The sequence below is a fragment of the Eretmochelys imbricata genome, chromosome 11 (genome assembly GCF_965152235.1).
Source record: "Eretmochelys imbricata isolate rEreImb1 chromosome 11, rEreImb1.hap1, whole genome shotgun sequence".
NCBI classification, from domain to species: Eukaryota; Metazoa; Chordata; order Testudines; family Cheloniidae; genus Eretmochelys; species Eretmochelys imbricata.
In genome coordinates, this window is record NC_135582.1 from 42,518,088 (window position 1) to 42,538,648 (window position 20,561).

The 20,561-nt window shown below is 42.9% G+C and overlaps 1 protein-coding gene across 1 annotated transcript in view; it reads right to left on the reverse strand.

The window, feature by feature from the left end:
• Nucleotides 1-10,556: 10,556 nt before the first annotated feature.
• Nucleotides 10,557-20,561, reverse strand: part of CHN1 (chimerin 1) — a 155,653-nt gene continuing 145,648 nt past the window's right edge. Inside the window, exons 9-13 of the mRNA XM_077829933.1 lie at nucleotides 16,877-17,050; nucleotides 15,935-16,012; nucleotides 14,629-14,766; nucleotides 13,618-13,723; nucleotides 10,557-11,256 (exon numbers count right to left, since the gene is read on the reverse strand). Of these exons, the coding sequence (XP_077686059.1) occupies nucleotides 11,085-11,256; nucleotides 13,618-13,723; nucleotides 14,629-14,766; nucleotides 15,935-16,012; nucleotides 16,877-17,050 (668 nt within the window). The 3' untranslated portion in view covers nucleotides 10,557-11,084. The remainder of the gene's footprint in view (nucleotides 11,257-13,617; nucleotides 13,724-14,628; nucleotides 14,767-15,934; nucleotides 16,013-16,876; nucleotides 17,051-20,561) is intronic.

Sequence of the window (20,561 nt, forward strand, 5' to 3'; positions counted from 1 at the left end):
AAATCCTTCTTGGCTGCCAAGTGTATTTTTCAAAAACAATCCCCAGTTGCCTCAGGGAAAGCATGAATCAAAGGATCCCAAAAGCTTGAAAACCATTTGCTTCAATCCATGGAGATAAAGTAGATATACCGGTATTCCGAAAATAAAGACCTGACTAACACAGTGATCTAGAGAATATGAGAGGGAGTTGAATCTATCTTTGAGACAAAATACACGTGAGTAATACAAAAGGATAGAGAAATTAAACAGAGTCCTTAAATTCCTTGAGCAGTGTACTGGTATCTCTCCTGAGAGAAACAAATTAGGAGATTCAGTTCTGTAAAAGTAGAATCAGTAATATTGATTGGAGCAGTTTATGGATCTCTTGTCAGAATACTTGTATCAAGAAGAGTGAGTTACAGTATGGGGTCTATGTCAATGTTGTCCACATAAAACAAGGGAGGGGTTGAGATGCCATAGGTAGGAAATAAAGCAGACTTTATAAGAACTCTGGAGAGCAGTCTAATTTGAGTTCTTCTGTGATTGGAAGCAAACTGAGACTTGATTTGTGCTTACTGAGCAGCAGTGTTAACTGCTTAACAGTTAAAATCTTGTTCTAGTTTTAACTTTAATCATAAACCAAAGTGAATCAGATTTAGTAATTAGAATCTTACATAATGCAAAGAAACATATCCAGGTATGCTATGTGTAAGAGCGGTGCATATCAAAACAAGCTCAGCTCCTGCTGTTACAAAGATCTCCAGTATTTACAGAAGAGTGACTAGAGATCTTAATGTGCGCATAGCTAGGGTCCTTGGTGCACAGGGTACAGACCTCCTTTATGAACCTCCCAAATCCTGCCCTCATTCTGCTGTTGTGGCCATGGAAGACAAGTCAGGATTTGCCCCACAAGGTGCAGATCAGGTGAGTATGAAGCACTAATTTTACATCATCTAAACCCCAATAAGCATACTTTAAAGACTTGAGTTTGATTAAAAATTAAATAAACAAACCCTGGAGCATTCAGTGTGCGCACAATGAAGATCACTTGGAGGTTTTCTATCATTACAACAGAAAGCACCGTAAGAAGCTTACTGTTAGCCTGGTCATACACAAATTTTCCTTTTTGTGGTGGTAGTTGTTACATTCCTGCAACTATAGCATATTACCTAAGCATAATGAACTACTCTTCATACCTGTTTGCTTAGCAATCATTGTAATCCGCAACATATTTCCTACCCTCATTCTCTTGTCTTACATAAGCTTTCCAGGTCTGATGTGCAGTTGCTAAGCAGTAATTTTGCATGACTTAAAAAACCCAAATATTGCAAGGCTCACTAGATGATTTTTGTTGTTACAATATATCTGTAACAAAAACATTTCAGAATGTTCATCAGCGTGCAAAAACTAGGTCAGCACCCCAGAGAATATATGCCTTTTAGGAGCTTTTACTTGGTCCTCTGCCGTTTTAAAAAGAAAAAAATTGGTATACCACTCAAACGTAAATAATAGGGTTCCCTCCTACCAATGAATTGCAGGGGTAAGCAGAAGTTCACTTTATTGTCTCAGAAGGGTGGTTGTCTTTTTTCTCTCTTACTGAACTATCTGGTTGTTGCAGCCTCCAGTTTTCAACAATGCACATTAGCACTTAATATGACTGCCGCTAGCTTGGTTGGATAGCACAACCACCACAACTTCAAGACAACAAAAATCATGACTCTTTTGATCCGCAGGTGAAGAAGTGGTGTGATACTGAAGCAATTTTCTTAATCTCTAGCGAGGAGGGGTTTGATTGCATTCCTCTCCAGCACGGTTTAACAGCTGACGCAGAAGAACCACAGTGGCTTTAGAAGAGTCTGTCTCTACCTTCCCAGATAGCAGATATACTCATCATTCAAATAAACTGATAGAGGAATGATTGTCTTGCGGTGAAAGCACTGGATTAGGATACAAGATATCTAGGTTGACGTCCCAGCTCTGTCATAGGTTTCCTACTAGATCTTGGGAAGCAACAATTTTCTTGTGCCTCAGTTCTCCCATCTATAAAATGGGGATAATATCCCCACCACAGTGGTGTTGTGAGGATATATAGGTGGTACTGAGAAACGCTAGTGATCGGGGTATATCGGTATCTATAGATCTAAGCAGTACTGACTAACTTCACACCAGAATATACATATTTACTAGTATTATTGATGCCATGAATGCTGCCAACATACAGAGTCACAAGATCATAGGTGATAAGACGAAGGAAAGATACTCACATACACGTGGCACAAGAACCTAAATGGAACAGAGTATTAGCTCACCCAGGCTATCCGCCTGCAAATTCAGGCACATCGCTCACTGTACCTATTCCAGGATTTGGTCCAATCTAGATCTAAATGGCTCAAGCAGCAATGCTGTCACTATTTCCTTTGAGAGATTATTTTGTAGTTTATTACGCCTCACAGCCAAGAAGTTTATTCTGATAACTTAAAATGTCCCTTTTTTTCCATTTCATGCTATCACTACTAATTATGCACCCAAATCCTCCCCTAAACAATTCCTCCCCAAACTTTTCTGATATTTTATCTTTATTTTTCTCTGTTAGAGACAGATTTCAAAAAGACATTCAGTGTCTTAGCTATTTTTGAGTCATTAATTTCATCCTCTTTCTCTGCCCCTATTAATGGACTTACTTTCGCTTAGTACTAATCCTACACACCCCTTTGGTTACAATGAACTTATTCGGCTTCTTTTCCCTTATATTTTCCCCACAAATTGGACTGAGCAGTCTTTCTTGGTTTCGCTTTTCCCATCTCCAGAACTGGCTTCTTTTTTAAACTCAGATCTTTCAGCAATCCCTCATGAAGCCCACGTCTTTCAAAACCTGACCTGCAGTCCCATACATTTTTCCAGGCTTGTGCTTCTCTTAGGCAGGCACAGTCAGTCATGCTGAATTATGTCACCTTAATGTAGTGGTTTTCGGATGTGGACAATCACTTTACTTGTAGGGTTTGAAATCCAAACACAGGTCTCTAGGGATTAAAAATCAATCAAATATTTTAACAGTTGTGCTAGTCCCTCAAAGCTCCTTTCCCTATTACTAATGCAAATTAGGGCCCAACCAGCTGAAGGTAAGGTACAGCTTTGTAAATGAAATGCTACAAGTATATTTCAAGCACTGAAAAGCAAGTCAGTAACTACCTAATGTACATTTAATACATTGTGACAAAACTTAATGAAAAATAATCACTTTACTGAAATGATTTTAATTAGCTTTATTATTTAAAAGAGGAAAATCATTTCACATTAATGGATGAAGCATGTAAAATTAAATAGAATAAATTCACATATTTCACTGTAGATGACTGAACATTCCAGAATGTGCTTTCCACTCTGGTGTCCGGGTAACTACATGTTTATCAGAAACATTCTGACAGTCTTAATTATGCAGACTCCACAGTCCTGAGATTATTTGTTGCTTAACATATTCAGAGGTTTTATCATCAATATTTGGTGTGTATTTTTGTCTATCTAGAGTCACGTTTTGAGACTGAGGGAAAATAGTGTGTGTTTATTACAGGAGAGAAACAGATACATGGACTAGAAGTCCATATGTATACTAGTTGCAGAGTAAATCTTAATTACTCATTAGCTAGCTCTAAAGAGGGATGCATACACAAAGGCAATTAAGTAGCACGCCGAACCCTGCTCCCCTCTTAGAAGCTGATGGCAGTTTAACTTCTTTCTCTTCCTGGGCCAGTCATCCCAAGGCTGCCCATGACTATGAGTGGCTTTCTAAAGTTGGTTGTGGGCCCTTAGGAGGAGCTACAGACTGTGATACGTTGGGCTAATTTTACAGCTGCATGTGGCTTTTTGAGGGAATATGCATCAGTTTCTAAAGACTGAACACTTCCCAGTCTAGATAATTCCTATCAATGCAAGGAGGGATGGCGTTTCCAGCACCAGCAACGAACAGGAATGTGCCCAGGGCAAGTTCAATAGCAGCTAACATGAAACCCCCCTTGCTCATTGGCTGTTGGCTATTGAGAGTCCAACCAATGTCTGATATTTTGGGTTTGTTTTCTCCAACTTATTTTGGGGCCAATCCAGTTTTCTTCTAAGCAACTGGCAATGTTGCTCTAGATGTGCCAGTGCTTCTAAAGGCTGATACGAAAAGTGAGGCATACAATCATTATTGTCAACAGCACCAATCTGTTCGCACACTTGGACCGGATAAGTGGTGTACTTCATATTGGAGAAAGCATGGATAGACAAAGGCTGATAAAATTATCCACATTACTCCTGTTTAGCATGCAGTTCCTTTGAACAGATGGATTTTGCACAGACAGGAATTCAGAACAAAAGTTCTTTCACTGTGTGTTCTTTGGACAATCCACTAAAATCTCCTCTGCCAAAGGATGCAAAGGGTATATCTACACTGCACATGAAAGTGTGATTGTAGCATGGGTAGGCATGTGTGCACTAGCTTTAATTTAGCTAATGTGAGTTACGATAGTAATGATATGGAGGACTTGTGGCACCTTAGAGACTAACAAATTTATTTGAGCATAAGCTTTCGTGAGCTACAGCTCACTTCACGAAAGCTCATGCTCAAATAAATTGGTTAGTCTCTAAGGTGCCACAAGTCCTCCTTTTCTTTTTGCGAATACAGACTAACTCGGCTGCTACTCTGAAACCTGTCAGATAGTAATGATGTAGACATAGTGGCATGGGCTTCAGCCCAGGCTAGCCACTCAAGTACAGTCTGTTGTGGAACCAGGGTCCCAGTTGCTACCTGTACCATGTACACTACCCGTGTTGGCTAGATTAAAGCTCGCCTGGGTATACCGATCCGTGCTACAGTCACACCTTCACATGCAGTGTCAACATACCCAAAGTGTCATTACAACAGGATTGCCAGGGCACAGGGAAGTCCCAGAGATGACCCCTTATCTGGCCACATTATGCCAGCTGCTGAGAACTGGTCGTACGTGACTCTCTATACCAGCTCTAGAATACTGGAGGATGTCCCTACAAAGGGGCACTGCTCTCATGGCTGTCTGTGCTGGCTTTGAGGGCGTTATGCATTGGCAGCGTGGTGAAAAGCAATCCAGATGCAGGGAAGAATCTGAGATAACGTATCTACAAGCGTAGCAGTTCCAACAACGCAAGGACTCATAAAAGTTGGCAAACATTATTTAAAAAAAAAGATCATGGACCTAAAGATGATTTAGGAGTACAACACTGGGAGGGCAATGCACCAAAGACCTGAGAAGTGGAATATTCAGAAGATGGTGAGGCGCTGTTAGACCAGTGTGGTATAACAGCAGATAGTGTATTAGGTCATTTACACAGGGGAGGAAGCACATGGGACCATTAGAGTAGCACAGTATACATCCAGCAGAGGGCGTATGGAGCTGTTAGAGCCATGCAGTGTATTCCAAAAGCAGCAGAGGGGATAGGGGGCCATTAGAGCAGCCGTGTATGAACACGCAAAAGGGCGCCTGAGGCTGTTACTGCAGCGCCGTATGAACCCAGCAGCGAGTGCTAGGACAGATAAGATGAGCACAGGCATATCTTTGAGCCTTTTATCTTAACTTTAGCAATGTTATCCGCAGAGCTCCAGTCCTAAAAATAAAAGTACTGGACAGCTGTTCTGGCTTCCCAAAAAAGTGCCGGAAAGGTGCATACTTTTTATTGCACACCAGTAGCCTGAGCCATAAGGGAAGGCGACCATGATGAAACTCATGGTGAAGAGCAGCATCCCGGCCAGGCTGGCCAGGCTCTCAGTCCAGAGCAGCAGGTCCCACTGGTATTGGCACACCAGGATCAGTTAGGCAAATCACACCACCATCAGGACACATATGCTCAGGAAGCTCTTTGCACCAGCAGGTGCCCAGCAGGCAGCAGAAGACCCAGGTCCTGGCCTTGGGCATCCCAGGGTCCACACTGCCTGTCTTGGGCAGCTGGCACAGCAATAGCTCTGAGTGCAGCAGCCTGTTCTGCACCTGGCATGCCCCAAACAGGAGCCAACCAGCCTCTGCTGGGATGCAGCCTGCTGGTTCTCCCCCTCCCACTACTCTGCCGGTCTGGGGGCGCCAGTGGATAAGGTCCTGTCTGGCCAGCAACGCAAACTGTGTACTTGATTGCCTGGGAGAGGAGTTGGAGCCCGGTGCTTCCAGAACGCCACATCCTGCTGGTGCTGGGCCCAACCAGCTCTAACCCAGCAGCACACTCCGCTGAGCAGGAAGTGAGCCACCACACCAGGCCAGTCCCCACTTCCTGAAGCCTCTGGGAAGAGGTGGCTGCTCGCTCATTCCTTTGCCACGGCCCGGCTGCCACAGCACAGAAGAGACTGAACCATTGATGTAGGCAGGGGCGGGAAGTGGTCACACTTTACCACCACGGCGCGGAGGCTTGGCGGGCCGGGAGCATTAGCAGTGCTCAAGTCCTTCCTAAGAAAGGAATACCGGAGCAGCAGCGGGCCAGCGCATTGCTGCATGGTTCTTTGTGAGCCAGGGATTGTTGCTCAAGTGCTCTAGGTATGCTTCTCTGGTTAGGGCAACTCTAGGCTTTATCTCTGTGCTTGAGGCCTCCAGGTCTCCCTTCTGTGACTTAGCTGGGGGTCTCTGACCAATGAGATGTAGCCTAGAGCTTAGTCTCCTAGTTTACCCCAAAGCTTGGAGCCAAGGCTGGGGTCCTACTATGTGGTGCTCTAGTCCTCATGCCATGCCCCGGCCCCTGGAGTAACAGCTATAGTCCCAAGTTTCCTGGGAGCAAGGGCCATGAGCAGCCACCTTAAGCACCCAGCTATGGACCAGCAGCCCAGCCCCACCCTTTCCCAGAGCAGTCAGCTGCAGGAACAAGTAACTCAACCACAGCCCTCCACCCAATCCAAGATGAGGAGCAAGCAGAGACCTTTCAGCTGTGACAGGTTTGCCTGTACTGCTTGTATTCACTTACAGCTGTGCAAGTCAGCGTAAAATCTGCTGTGTAGCTCAGTAGGCCAAGTGAGTTGCATGCCCCAGGGGCCCCTGGCATTCTCCAGCTGCTACCAACAGGCTCCCTATATGGAACCCTCCCATCCCCCTCCATTTCAGGGTCTCCCTGCAACCATGGGCAGTGTGTGCACCACCATTTCAATTTCCCCCCAAACCAGCCTTCACCATGATCTTTCCTTCAGGGCCAGGGCCTCAGGGTGCCCCCCACTTCCCACCTTCACCTTCAAGGCAGGGCCATGAGCAGCCGCCCAGCCCCACCCTTTCCCAGAGCAGTCAGCTGCAGGAACAAGTAACTCAACCACAGCCCTCCACCCAATCCAAGATGAGGAGCAAGCAGAGACCTTTCAGCTGTGACAGGTTTGCCTGTACTGCTTGTATTCACTTACAGCTGTGCAAGTCAGCGTAAAATCTGCTGTGTAGCTCAGTAGGCCAAGTGAGTTGCATGCCCCAGGGGCCCCTGGCATTCTCCAGCTGCTACCAACAGGCTCCCTATATGGAACCCTCCCATCCCCCTCCATTTCAGGGTCTCCCTGCAACCATGGGCAGTGTGTGCACCACCATTTCAATTTCCCCCCAAACCAGCCTTCACCATGATCTTTCCTTCAGGGCCAGGGCCTCAGGGTGCCCCCCACTTCCCACCTTCACCTTCAAGGCAGGGTCTCTGTGTTCCCTCCTTTCCACCCCCCTCCAGCTCCATCACTCCATGGGGCCCACTTTCTTCCTCCCCATTTCCATTTCCCCACTCTGGATCCCTGCCCCCCACCTCTGCCCATCTAGTTTCCAGTATTGCCAACTTCAAGACAACACAAATCATGACCAAATCCCCCAAAATCATGATGGGCCTAAAAAAGACTATACTGTGTCGTTTGGTCTGTCTTTTGACATCCCATATGTGTGTGGGGGCAATCCCAAATTCATTGGGTAAGGTGATTTTGGCCCCCACTGCAGGAGTTCTCATCTCCACATCTGCCTGTTCTCTGCTCAGCAATTAATCCTGTACCCCCACCTCCCGTCCCCTCATCAACCTGCTGCATCTGCCCAGCCCACCTGCTGCCATCCGTTCAGTCCCCCAGCCTCACCTCTGCTTCTGCTGGGTTCTTAACACACACCCAGGCCTGGAGGGCTGCAGTGGGGCCTCCTCTCCCCACACCAGCCTAGGGAGGCAGCTCCAGGGGTTTTTAACCCCTTCTGTCCCTTCCCTGGCTGCGGGTGCAGTGAGGGACGGGGGAGGAGAAGACCTGGCCCCTCTATGGCTCATGGGGGTGGGGACGGGAGAGCGGAGCTGCCCTGGGCTGCTGGCCTCTTTCTGTCCCCCTGCACCTGTTGTGAGAATGGCTTCAGGTTGTTGAGGGGACGGGAGCTTCCTGCAGCAGCCGTGATTGGTTGCTTTGTCCTAGGAGGCGGGCAAGGAGGGTGGGCAGTCAATCCGAAGGCTCACATCTGCTAGCTAACTGGAGCTTCTTGTGTCGTTGCCAGACTGGCTCCAGCCCCGACTGACGAACGTCTGTCACAAGAGAAAAAAAAATCCCATGAGTTGGCAACATGGAGCCCCCGCAACCACACTCCCTCGGTCCCTGCTTCCCTCATCACACCCTACCCCCCACAGTCCACTTTCCCCCACACATTCCCCATTGATTCCCTACTTCCCCCATCATGATCACTTAGACCCCCCCAGTCCTGTGTGAGTTCCTTCTTCCTCCTCCACGCCCCCTGGTCCCTGCTTCTTCCACCACCACTGCCCAACCCTTTAGTTCCCAACCTTCTACCTCCCCTTACCCCACTGAGTCACTCATTCCCCTTTCCCCACGTCCCCTCTTCCCTCGCTATAAACATTCCAGGTAAAGAGCTCTCCTTTTTATTTCTTCTTTTTTTGTTGGATTCCAGGCTACAGGGAATGTTTCTAGGCAGCAGATTAAGCTGCTGCCCCGATACATGGAGGCAGCAGCATGGGGCAACAGAGAGATTGCTCTGTCTGCAGCACCAGGCAGTTTGGGCCTCCTGCTTTTCCTGTGAATCAGGCTTTTCTGGTGTTCTGATTTGTACCAAAATAAATAGTATTGTGCCCGCTGATGCCTCGAACATTCCCTGCAATTTTGAAATTGATTGATTGCAGTGTTCCAAAGTTATCTTTTTACAGCCTGAGAAATGCCACTGAGTTGAGCATCAGACCTTGCTTCGCTTGCTCCATAAATGCAAATCAGAATGGTAACATTTTACATGCAGCGTGCAGTCACTTTGCACTTGTGTAAATGATTACACATGTGCAAGGCAATGGAGAATCAGGTCCAATATATTTTAGGAGGTAAAGACCTGGTATAGTCATATTGCACGTGGACAAATCTGGTCTGCCATTCTTGGTGACAAGAGTGAGTCAGAAACCTTAACATGAAAAAATTTGGTTTGTTTATTTGTTTTAAGGGCTGTGAGTACAACAGTACAGAAAATTCCAACAATGCCAAACAAAATTCATTGGAGTACCAGTCTTATAGAAATTGTGAAAGCTGAGAAAATAGTGCTTGCTAGTTTACTAAAACTTAATGGTATGACTTTTGGTGTTAACTTGCTTAGAGATATGCAGTCAGACTCTACACCGTTGGATGGAATAATATTGCTTTGTCACACTCAGGAGCATTTCTAGAGAATAAAATGCGAATACACGAAGTGACTATATCACTGGGACTGCTGAAAGGTTGATAAGAAGCAATTTGTATGCATTGCTCTGTCCGAGATCATTTTTGGTCACTTCCCCTTCATATGGAGGAGATGGGGAGAGCGGGGGGTGTGTGTGTGTGAAGGAAGGACAGAAGTGTCGGGGTCAGTGTTGAACAATTTAAGCCTGAAGCAAATATAGTTTGGTATATCTGTAAATAAGTAGTGGATTCACCTATTCTGGCCACCTTTATTTGTGTAACTGTAAATTGCAATGCTGGCCTGTATACAGGCAAATAACTAAATTTTTTGAAAAAATTCATAGAAAGTTAGTTATTAATAGTACTGGAGGCTTTGCAGTACTTCATTAGTTTTTGTTTTTGTTGTTTAAGAGGTGCTGATGAGCTCTTGAAAAATGTTCTGGATGCTGATTAAAGAATGTTGCTAATAAAATAATCATGAGAATTTGATGGGAACCTTAACAAGTGTCAGACTCCAAGCTATTTAGATTGGGAATGTCCTGCCAAAACAATAACAGAACTATAAATTGTCTCTTTTCAGTCAAAGGTCATTCAATATATTCTGAGTGCCAAAATGCCACACATAATTCAAATAGCTCAACCAGAAATGAGTTGAGATTTTATTTTGTGAATATAAATATGAAAACAAAGGCATAGAAAATATTTTAATTAATTAAAAAAACACAGCACAATGTGAGATTTCTAATAGCAAAATTTAATAAATTAATATATGCATGCCAGATAAAAATACAAAATTACAATTGAAATAACAATAAAGGAAACATTGTACAGTGTTGCAGATTTTACTGCAACCATGATAAAAGGCATGAAGAACTACTTAAAGTGACAAAGTACACATTTTGTTTCTGTTAAAAACAAATTACTACATGATAAAAGAACTGAGAGAAACCAGGAAGAAATCACCCAAGAAAGTGGGAAAAGAATGATAGGAAACATCAGCATATAGGCAGAAGTCCCATTTCACAGAAATCATTCTTTTTTAGTATCAGAAACCAATTACGTAGAACATAAAAGCAAATTCACAATAGGTTTACACTGAGAAACATGCTAAATTACAATCACAAACTATCCAGAATGAAGATGCTTATAAAAGATGCTGCACCAGTTCTCTTGTTTCTTTTGCAGAAAGTTCTTCACCAAAGCAGGGAGAACAGGGAGCCAATCATGCAACAGAGCTTTAGATTTTTGTTTTAAACATGATAAACACCCAGGATTACTAGTACTGGAAAATGTGTTAACCTTTTTTCAACGTCAGCTGAATGGCACTACAGAAGCGACACAGAGTTCCTTCATTTTTATCCTGTATACATCAAAAGCTCTAGCAAATATGGAATTCAGCAACAAGAGCCAGTTAAATTACATTAAAATATTCCTTCCTCCACAGAATATTGTTGTTTCCTTTTTTAGAAAGAACAAAACAAAACATTCAAAATAAAATGTCTTCATTTTTTATGAGCATCTCCACCACAAGTCTCTGGTAACGGATATCATTCAGTGCAGCCATTGCATCTAGTTCTGGTGCTCGCATAAGGGTTGGTCCAAAAACAATGCCAAGATTCTCTGCATTCATGAGATTCTCCTTTTCATGAAGGGTTACCCTGTAAAGGAGGACAATATTAAACACAAGGCATCGCATACCAAATATTGCTTGGTGACACGGTGCACATAGACACGTGTCTGAAAACCCCTGGGCAGAAGGGAGGAGCAAAAAGTGCATTCTTTGCCTTCCCAAAAACCTGTGGAGAGATTTCTTCACAGGCCCCGTGCAACAGGAACACACAGAGGCGTTCTGGGGAGTATCTAGGGATTAGGTGAGAATATGCACTGTGTGGTGTAGTTAGTTGTATGTTTTCTGATCCACCATTCTTCCTTCCTGCACAGACTATTGGTGCTTCTAGCAGGCATAATCTGGGTTTAGGGTATGTGTGTGTGGTATGTTGCTACAAATCAGAACATGGGTGCACAGTAATGCTACTTTTGCCATTTATAAATGTGTTGAGGGCCATTTAGGCAGGGAGGGAAAACTTAGTTTAAAGATCCTCTTTACAGGATTGTAATAAGATTACCAATTTAAAACTCACCACAAGTGTAGTGTTCCCACTTACAGGATAGGGGAAACCTGATTGGACTCACCAGGCTCAAACTGTTTCTCTCTCATGCATTTTATTATATTCACATCTGAATTCATTTGATGTATACACTGCAAACTAACCATGACATAAAGTGGTCAACTGGACTATACGGGGTCTCCCACAGGCACAAGCCATGCAAATTACATCCCTGGCACAGACAAGAGCAGGAGCACCTGAACAGGGACTCACCCTGGGGCTGCTTTAAAATCCATCAGGGCCGCAGTGGAGCCTCATTTGCAGAGGCCATCTAACAAAGGTGCTAAGTCAGGGCTTTGGCAGGCCTACTCCACCCCTCCTTGGCTGCATCAGGCAACTCTTGGGTCCTAACAGAGTGGGGTTATAAACTGCTAGTGCAGCTTTGCCACCACTTGTAGCACCTTCCTATTGCTGGTTATCTGGAACGTAGGTTCCACCAGTGCCTGTTCCAAAGCGCACCATCTGCTAATATATTATCTTCGGGTGGACCGCAGCATGTAATTTACCACATATGCACACAGAGCAGAATATATGGAGTATTCTCAGACAGTATATAGTTAAGAAGTACAGAGACACCGAATAAATGTCTCCGCAAATTCTGTTTACTGGCATAATAATAGTAAACAAAATGCTGTCTAGAGACACTAAACTTCTGCTTTGGTTTATGGCAGTTAATTGCCTTTCTCAATAAAACAAATTCAGATTTATAAATGAGTTTGTTCACAGACTAAACAAAGGACTTAATATACACTACTGCTTTACCATGAAACAAATCTCCATAAGGATTCTTGTAAATGACTAAATATCCATTTGTAGGAAGTTTGTGGGTTATAAAAACATGTAAATTCTGCACTATCTAATCTCCTGTGATGAATAAAATCCCTTCAGGCATATACAATAGTTGTCAGAATTTGATGTCCTCTTTTTTTTGACATATTATTCTGGTATTTCCAAAACTCTGCTTCCTAGTTTATGACTCCAAATAAAGGAGCAACGGCTAATTAGCTGAATTTTGCAAAAAGCCAATGAGCTAGCTGCATTACAAGTACTAAAATTTGCTTAACTACTTTGCTGCTGGGCTTCCATTCCTAAGTCTGAACTAATACATTCATTTGAAGTTCCACTGAAATAAGTGGACACTGACATATCTGGTCCAGAACATGCAGCAGCCCTGGGGTTGCATTTTGCTAGACATACTCAGCAGACTCAACAAATCCTACAGTGGAACTGTGTTTTCACTAAAAAGGCTTAAAATGAAGCTATTTATAAGGCAAGAAATGATTACTCATGACAATAGGTACATGCTGACAATAGGTACATGTCACAAACAAAATGGGCAGAGTAGCTAATATGCCAATTCCATTTTTACTCTGTGGTTTTGTATATACTTTGACTACAGAAGGGGAATAGTTTTTTGCCTTGTAGATATTTGCAGTACCTAAAAGTAGAATAAACATTAGTTAGGTATATTATTACTATTCTTCTTCTTCTTCTTATTATTATTATTTGCATCAAAATTGTGGTTTTTTTATTGGTCTAGTCCTTAAGGCCTATGGAGAGTGCAGAAGGTGGGAGAAAGCACAATGTTTGTGTGTCCGTTTTAGTGTATTCTCATACTCTATTCTTTTAAGACATATTTAAGTTTGTTTGTTCATTCTGCTATAACAAATGACACTGGAGAGACTGTAGTGCTGTGTTAAATTTATAAAAACAACTCAGAATTTGCTTTATAGAAACCCGTACAAGGCCCCAAATACATCTTGTGGGGCTTACACAGACTTATGTAGAGACTGCGGATGGGCCTTTGTTTCAGAGGAATTCATCTAATTTCTTTTAAAATAAACAACATACCTCTTTAAATGTGCCATGAGATACCTTAAGGTTTCACAGTGTGCAGGTGGCAGTAGTTTCAATGCTTCATGAAGTGTTTCCAACTGTTCATCAGGATCCATGGTTTCTGAAACAGAAACATTTAAATATCGGTGCAGACAATGCCAGACTTCAAGCAGAGAAGTAGACACACGGTAGGTTTGGGGAGTGACAGGTCTGAAAGGAATCCTCATGACTGAATCTGCCTGTTTATCTCCCGATTATGTCAATGAGCTTTGGTTTAGCTTTAATCAATTTTAATCCTTTTTCTGGGAGGTCTCTTCTGGAATGACTCTGTGGTGACAGTTTCCATGGCCTCCCCAATGCACTGTCAAGAACAGTGTTAGAGGAGAAGAGCTGTGATGAGTTGTGACGTGAATTCCTGTCCACTAGGAACTGGACTGAGTCCACCAAGACATTCCTCATAGGTACTGAAAAAGTTGTCAAGATAGTAATTACTACTAACTTGGACTAGTTTTGCACAAGTGACCTAGAGGTGAAATTCTGGGCCTACTCAAGTCTACTCGAGTTTTGCCATTGACTTGAATGGGTCTGAGATTTCATCCCTAGGGGTCCTTTATCTCATTACCAATCACTCTCATAAATTACCTCATTCCCAGTAAAATAAAATGAAGGGTACTTTGAATTATGACATTGTCAGATAAATAGGATCATTCAACACTTGGTGACAGGAAAAGGGGTTACTCATCCTGCACAGTAACTGTGGTTCTTCATATGTACTATGAGAACATATCTTTCCAGTATGCGTAGTGAAAAGGAAACATTTGAGAAAAATGGAGGAGAAACTGAAACAAAGATCAGTTAGTACAACATTCTTATAATCTATGGCACATACTCAGTCCTGCTTTCATCTCAATTTATAGCACTCATGTGAAGAGCTTAAGCAGTACTTAATTAATAACACGTTAAAAAACAAAACAGAGAGAGAAAAAGGGACAAAGAAAAACAGGAAAAATGTTATTTTATACTTACTTGCAGAATCTATAAATTTTGGGTAGGCATCGTATGTGATAAGTGGAATTGGCAAATCCCTGAAGTACAATTTAAGTGCACCAGTGATAATATTGATATCTTCATACATATTCACAGAAATATCTGCTTTTTCCCCATCTGTGTATAGAAAGAAGCTGACATTAATGTTTTACAAATATAAATAGATCTAGACTAATATTCAGTGGAAAAATCTAGGCTGTTTAGCAATTATTAAGATCAGCACAGCCACAGATTCTGCAGTATGTAAACTAACCAATAAAACCTGTTCTTTGACTGTGAATTTCACTGTTTCAGGATAAAGCCTAAAGCCTTTTGTACAGAGACAAGTCCTTTTTTCATCTAAGATTAACAAAAAAATGTTATGCAGAAACCCATGTGACTGTTTTAATGGTGACTGTCTGTGTTGTAAAAATGTGTTGCAGATCAACTATATTTGAACATATCACTTTGCCAAAAACACATTTGTCAGCACTGAATGGGAAATGAGGAATGTTTGCAAAAAGGAAAATGTTTTTAGTACTTAGTCGCTAGGACAGGCATGTGCTCACCCTCTCAGAGCAATGGTGCTATTTATTCTTGAGTTCAATGGGCACTAGGCCAGGGCCTGAATTTGTCCAGCACCTCAAGCCCAGCTAGGACCACACAGAAGGCAGGTGTTATTTGAGCTCTCTTTGTGTAGCCCCAGTAGCCTTGAGAGGCAAAGAGGGATGGAATTTTTGGCTCAGTAAAAAAACATATGGGGAGGGAACACATCTCCCCACCCCTGATTGCTACTGTGGGGTATTGAGGGTGGGAACTCCTTATTTCTCTCATTGCCTTTGGTGGAAGAGGAAGGATGTTTAGCCCATGAGTTCCTTATTATTTTGGAGTTATCATTCAGGGAGAGGGCTTCGAGTTGTACTGCTCCTTTAAGGTTCTTCTCCAGCTGACTCATGATCCCATCGAGAGAGGAGCCTGGGGGTTCACTCGTAAATCAGGACAATAACTGAGAATGTTCACTACTTTCCTATCCCAATGACATCATTGCCAAGAGCCAAACTGTCATAGTCAGGCTGTGGAGAGACAAACTCTGCCGAAGGGAAAAGGGCAGCTTTTGGCAACCCAGGCCAAAATGCGATTTGTGTGTTTGTCCAGGTGGGGTACCCCTCCACTCAGCATAATGACCAGCCTCTGCATCTGCAGAGCCCAACAGGCAGATGGAGCCTGCGCTGAGGCACCCCTAGGGCTGAACAGAACCCTTCAAATGTGCTGGCATAAAAGTTGCAGTAGATACAAAAGCAAATACCTCTGTCAAATGCCATTTTGACATCTTCAATTAGGTCACTAAAGCCTGAAACTCTGTATAGTCCTTCAGAATTAAGACCTGTTAGGAGAGAACATTTTCACTTGATTAAAATTAGTATTAACTTTGCATCTCCCTTAAAACTGGCTTGTTCCTGCCCAGGTTCTTCATTTAAGGTAATGAGGCAACAAGGTTAGTTAGGTTTCAAAAGCTTTACCAGGTTTTTCATTTGGAATACAATTTCACCCCCATCCTTTTAACCCTGACCCTTGCATCAACTGCATTGTTAGGCTCAGCTCCCAATCATTTTATGTAGTCATGTTTATGATAATGATTCCAAGAGGTGAAAAAACAGATTAGCCCAATTACAAGCTAATTCTTTTTAATCAGCCAATTGAGATTAGCATATTAGATGTACAGTAAATATTTTAGAAGCAAACCATATATTCTAGTAAAGAATATTAAATGTGGGCTGGGAGAACTATGAAGATGAAATATGTAAATATTGGCTACTCTAGTTTTTACTGTGTTAATCTTTCTGATTAAAATACCATGGGAAGTATAGGAGGCGGAAGATGCACATGTACATCAATGAGATAGGAGATCATCCAAGACTGGAATTTAGCAAGCATGAAGCTATGTCAAAACAGTACTGTATGCTGTGCATTATAAAACACGCATTACATCTGTCCATTTCTTGTGCATTAATTAGAGGAGTCCTTATAAGACTAAGTAATTTCAGCAGAGCTTTTAAAAAAATCAGATATTTGTGAACCAACAAATAACACCAAGTATGATATGAACTGTGTAGAATAATTGGCAGTCATAAAATACCCTGTTTGAAACTGTTTTGAGCAACCATAAATTCAGCGAAAACCCAAATGACCCAGATCAATCTAAAGGGATTATCATTAAAGCAACCAAAGTCCATTAATGATGTCTTACCTCTAGATTCAATTTCTCTAATACACATGTCTACTACCATTGGCCTTTTAGTGATGTGTGCTTTTACTAGCGTCGTAAGGTCACAGCTGTACACTTTTTTGACATGCTTCAGATCTGGCTTGCAGTCATTTGGGACCATTTTGGAACACTGCTTGTGAACATTTAAACCACAATCTGGGAGAAAAAATGAAAAAACAATTAACCCAACGTTGGGTGAAAATGTGCTGTAATGTTAATATAATAAAGTATGTATTACTTCTACAGGGGTCTGATCCTGCAGACCTCATTCCTGTAAGGACTGCTCCTGTGAGTAAGCTGAAAAGGACTGGTGCAGATTTTAAAGAACACTTACTAGCTGAATACATTCCATTCTAAGATGCAAAAACAGACGTTTCCTCTACTACAGGATTTAACAGAAATCAACCGATTGAAAATCAAATGGTCCAAGTCCTTAGTTCTCTATCAAATCGCATAGGTTTGTACAGTAATTTCAACAGAACCCTATTGGTTTAATCCCCATTACATTCTGTAGGACTTTTCCATAGGGGAAGAGATCTATTACTCTGTAATGTTTTTCTCTTCCTATATTTTATATGTGACTATCTCATGATCTAATACCTTCCCCGTATCTTTATATTTATTTTAGGCTAAGTCTACACTACAAACCACTTTCGGCGGCATGTAGTGTATGTATAGCTACATGCTGCAGCCAAAAGCACACTGCATCTGTGGTGTGTAGCTACACGTGGCAGTGAAAGGCCCTGGCAGATGGCCTTTCCTTCCGTCAGTGAAAGGCTCTGGCAGTGGGGAGAAGCTGAAACAAGGCTGAGCCTTTCCCTGCTGCTTACTCCCTTCCAGAGGAAGGGCTTCAGCAGTGCGGGAGCTGGCAGAGACTTTCACTGCTGCTGGAGCCTTTCCTTATAGCAGGGAATGGCTCCAGCAGAGGGGAGTTGCTGGAGTCTTCCCCGGCATAGGAGAAAGGCTCCAGCTGTTGAGATCTGTCAGCCTTTTCCCACCCTTCCACCCCACCCCCACTCCGTCCACTGTTGGAGTCTTTCCCTGCAAAGGAGAAGGGGACCAGTAATGAGAGGTAACGGGACACTACACAGCTAAAAATAGCAGTGGTGCTGGGAAGGCGTGGCTTGGCCCAGTAGAGGGCGTCTAGGTACGTACTCTGGGTTTATACCCACATCCTTCAGGTGTGTCTTGACTGGCTTAATTCACGTTTCACTGTCTATGCTGCTGTTTATACTTGTACTATGAGAGCTATGCGTGTATGTGCACTACACACTGCCAAAAGAATCCTGCAGGGTAGACACACCCTTAGGGATAGATTGTGACATTTACTCTTAACCCTGAGCAGGGTAGGGGAGGAGGTATTACTTCCAATGCTGTTTCATAGACTGGGTTTTTGAAAGAGAAAGCCCAGAAAACTGGCAATCCAAATAATTCTATTTAAATTCAAATGAATTTGGGAAGAATGTCATAAAATCATAGAATCATAGAATATCAGAGTTGGAAGGGACCTCTGGAGGTCATCTAGTCCAACCCCCTGCCCAGAGCAGGACCAATCCCAATTTATTTAAAGAACAGTTCCACAGTTTTATTGTAAACATTTTACAAATGAAGGTTTGGTTCATTTTAGAGTACAATTTAATTGAAATCAGATATGCAGAAAAAACATTCATTCTGTACAAAAATGGGCCAAGCATAACTATGAACACTAATGCTCCATATGTAGGAAAAAAGCGGGGAAACCAGCAATAATACAACAAGAAAGCATAGTGAAGACAGGCTGAGCAATGCAGTTCCTTTTAAGTTAATAGAATGTTCATATCCATGATTTGAATCCATAAGTCTTGTGCAATGATGTATGAGCAGCATTTTGCCTTGTTTGAAGCCCAACCTAGTTCCTTCTGACTTCACTGGGAGTTTCATCAGGTCTCTGCTGTCTTGCAGTAGGAACCCCTGTCTTGCAAGATGCTGAGTATCTTGAACTTTCATTGGTAACTGGCAATACAAATGTCACCCAGAGCCCAATCCTACAAAGTGACATGCTGAACTGCCACAGCAAAACAGCACAGAGCCTAGAGTGTACACTCTCTTAGGCCTTAATCCAGCAAAGATTTCCAGTGTGCTTAACTTTTCTACCATGAGTAGTCCCATTGATTTCAATTATTCATTGATCTCAAGGGGACTACTCATAGAATTAAAGTTAAACGCATGTAAGAGTTTGGAGGATTGGGGCCATGGTGAAGATTTACAGTATCCCTTCCCTTCCCTCTGCCCCTCCCAATATCTAGTGTCTATAGAGGAGTCACCTTTGTATCTGATTATCACTGATTTTGTTGATATTTTAATTTACAGTAAATAGTCCACATATGATGTGGCTCTCTTTTATACAACAGCAAAAGCCAATGTTTGTATCTTAGTTTAATTCCAACTCAGTCGATCATGTGTGCTATTACAAAAAGCACTTTGTTTTCTTAATAGGGTTGTAAAGTTAAAGAGTTTTGTCACTTAGAATTTATTGTAAAGTGCTCAATCTCTTGGTAACAATAAAAGTTCAACATGTCACATTCAATCAGTCAAAATTTATGAACCCTGTTCCAGACAAAATGACTGCTTACAATTCTATTTCACTCTTTAAGTGTAAGAATAGTTCCCTTCCATGAAGAAAAGAAAGTGATCTTGTAATTAAGGGACAGGATGAGGAGCCAGGAATTCTGGGTTCTGCACCTACTAATGCCACAAACTTCCTGGGTGACCCTAGGCGAATAACGTAGAGTACAGCCTCCTCCTACACAGCAGACCCTGATCTAGCAGAACTGGCACCAGTGGGGCAGGATCAGAAGACTTGTGCAAGGAGGGTGGCCCACTGCACGCTGCAGAGTTCAGTTCTGTTGGCTTCCCTCCACCCTAACACATGGTGGGGGTTGGAAAAATTACTGGGGGTGAGGGCAGTAGATTACTCAGATCCACCAGCCTCCCTCTTTCCTGGAGAGGGAACAGACCCTTTACAGAGATTGTTGTGCTTCTGAGACTTCATAGTGTTTGTGGCACAGCACCACTCTATGGCAGGAGGTTAGGAGCCTAACCCTTCCTCATTCAGGCTGTGAAGAACTCCAGAGCAGAGCCTGGCCCCTTGCTTGCTTTTAGGATTTGGTCCTTAATCATCCTGTGTCTCAATTTCTCCCCCTGTAAAACGGAGGGACAAGGAATTTGGGCAGAGGAGGACAAGAGACTGATCGGATGAGGAGCTGTGTGAGAGGGTATTAGATTGTCTGGGCAAGGGTATTGGCACTGAGATGAGAAGCCTAAGGAGTAGAGACAGGGAGTGGCTAGGTGACGAGAATGGGACTGGGAAAAGGAGACAGGGATGAGGAAAAGACTGGGGAAGGACAAGTTGGAGGGGATGGGGCCCAAGGGGTAAAGTCTGGATGTACCCTTGTGCATTTGCATTATGACAACAGTCTTTAATTACATGATCACATTTTTCCAAACGAGCGCTATCTCATTCAGTGCATATGATGGACCTGCTCTGAGGATGAATCATCAGGGTTGTCTAATGAAGGCTGTTGTCTGTAGGACCTCGGCTTCATTTGTTGCAGAAGATGGAAGGTGGGTAGTGAATGAGGGAGGGGATTGCAGAAAGAGAAAGGACAGTCTCCTGGTTAAGGCAGTT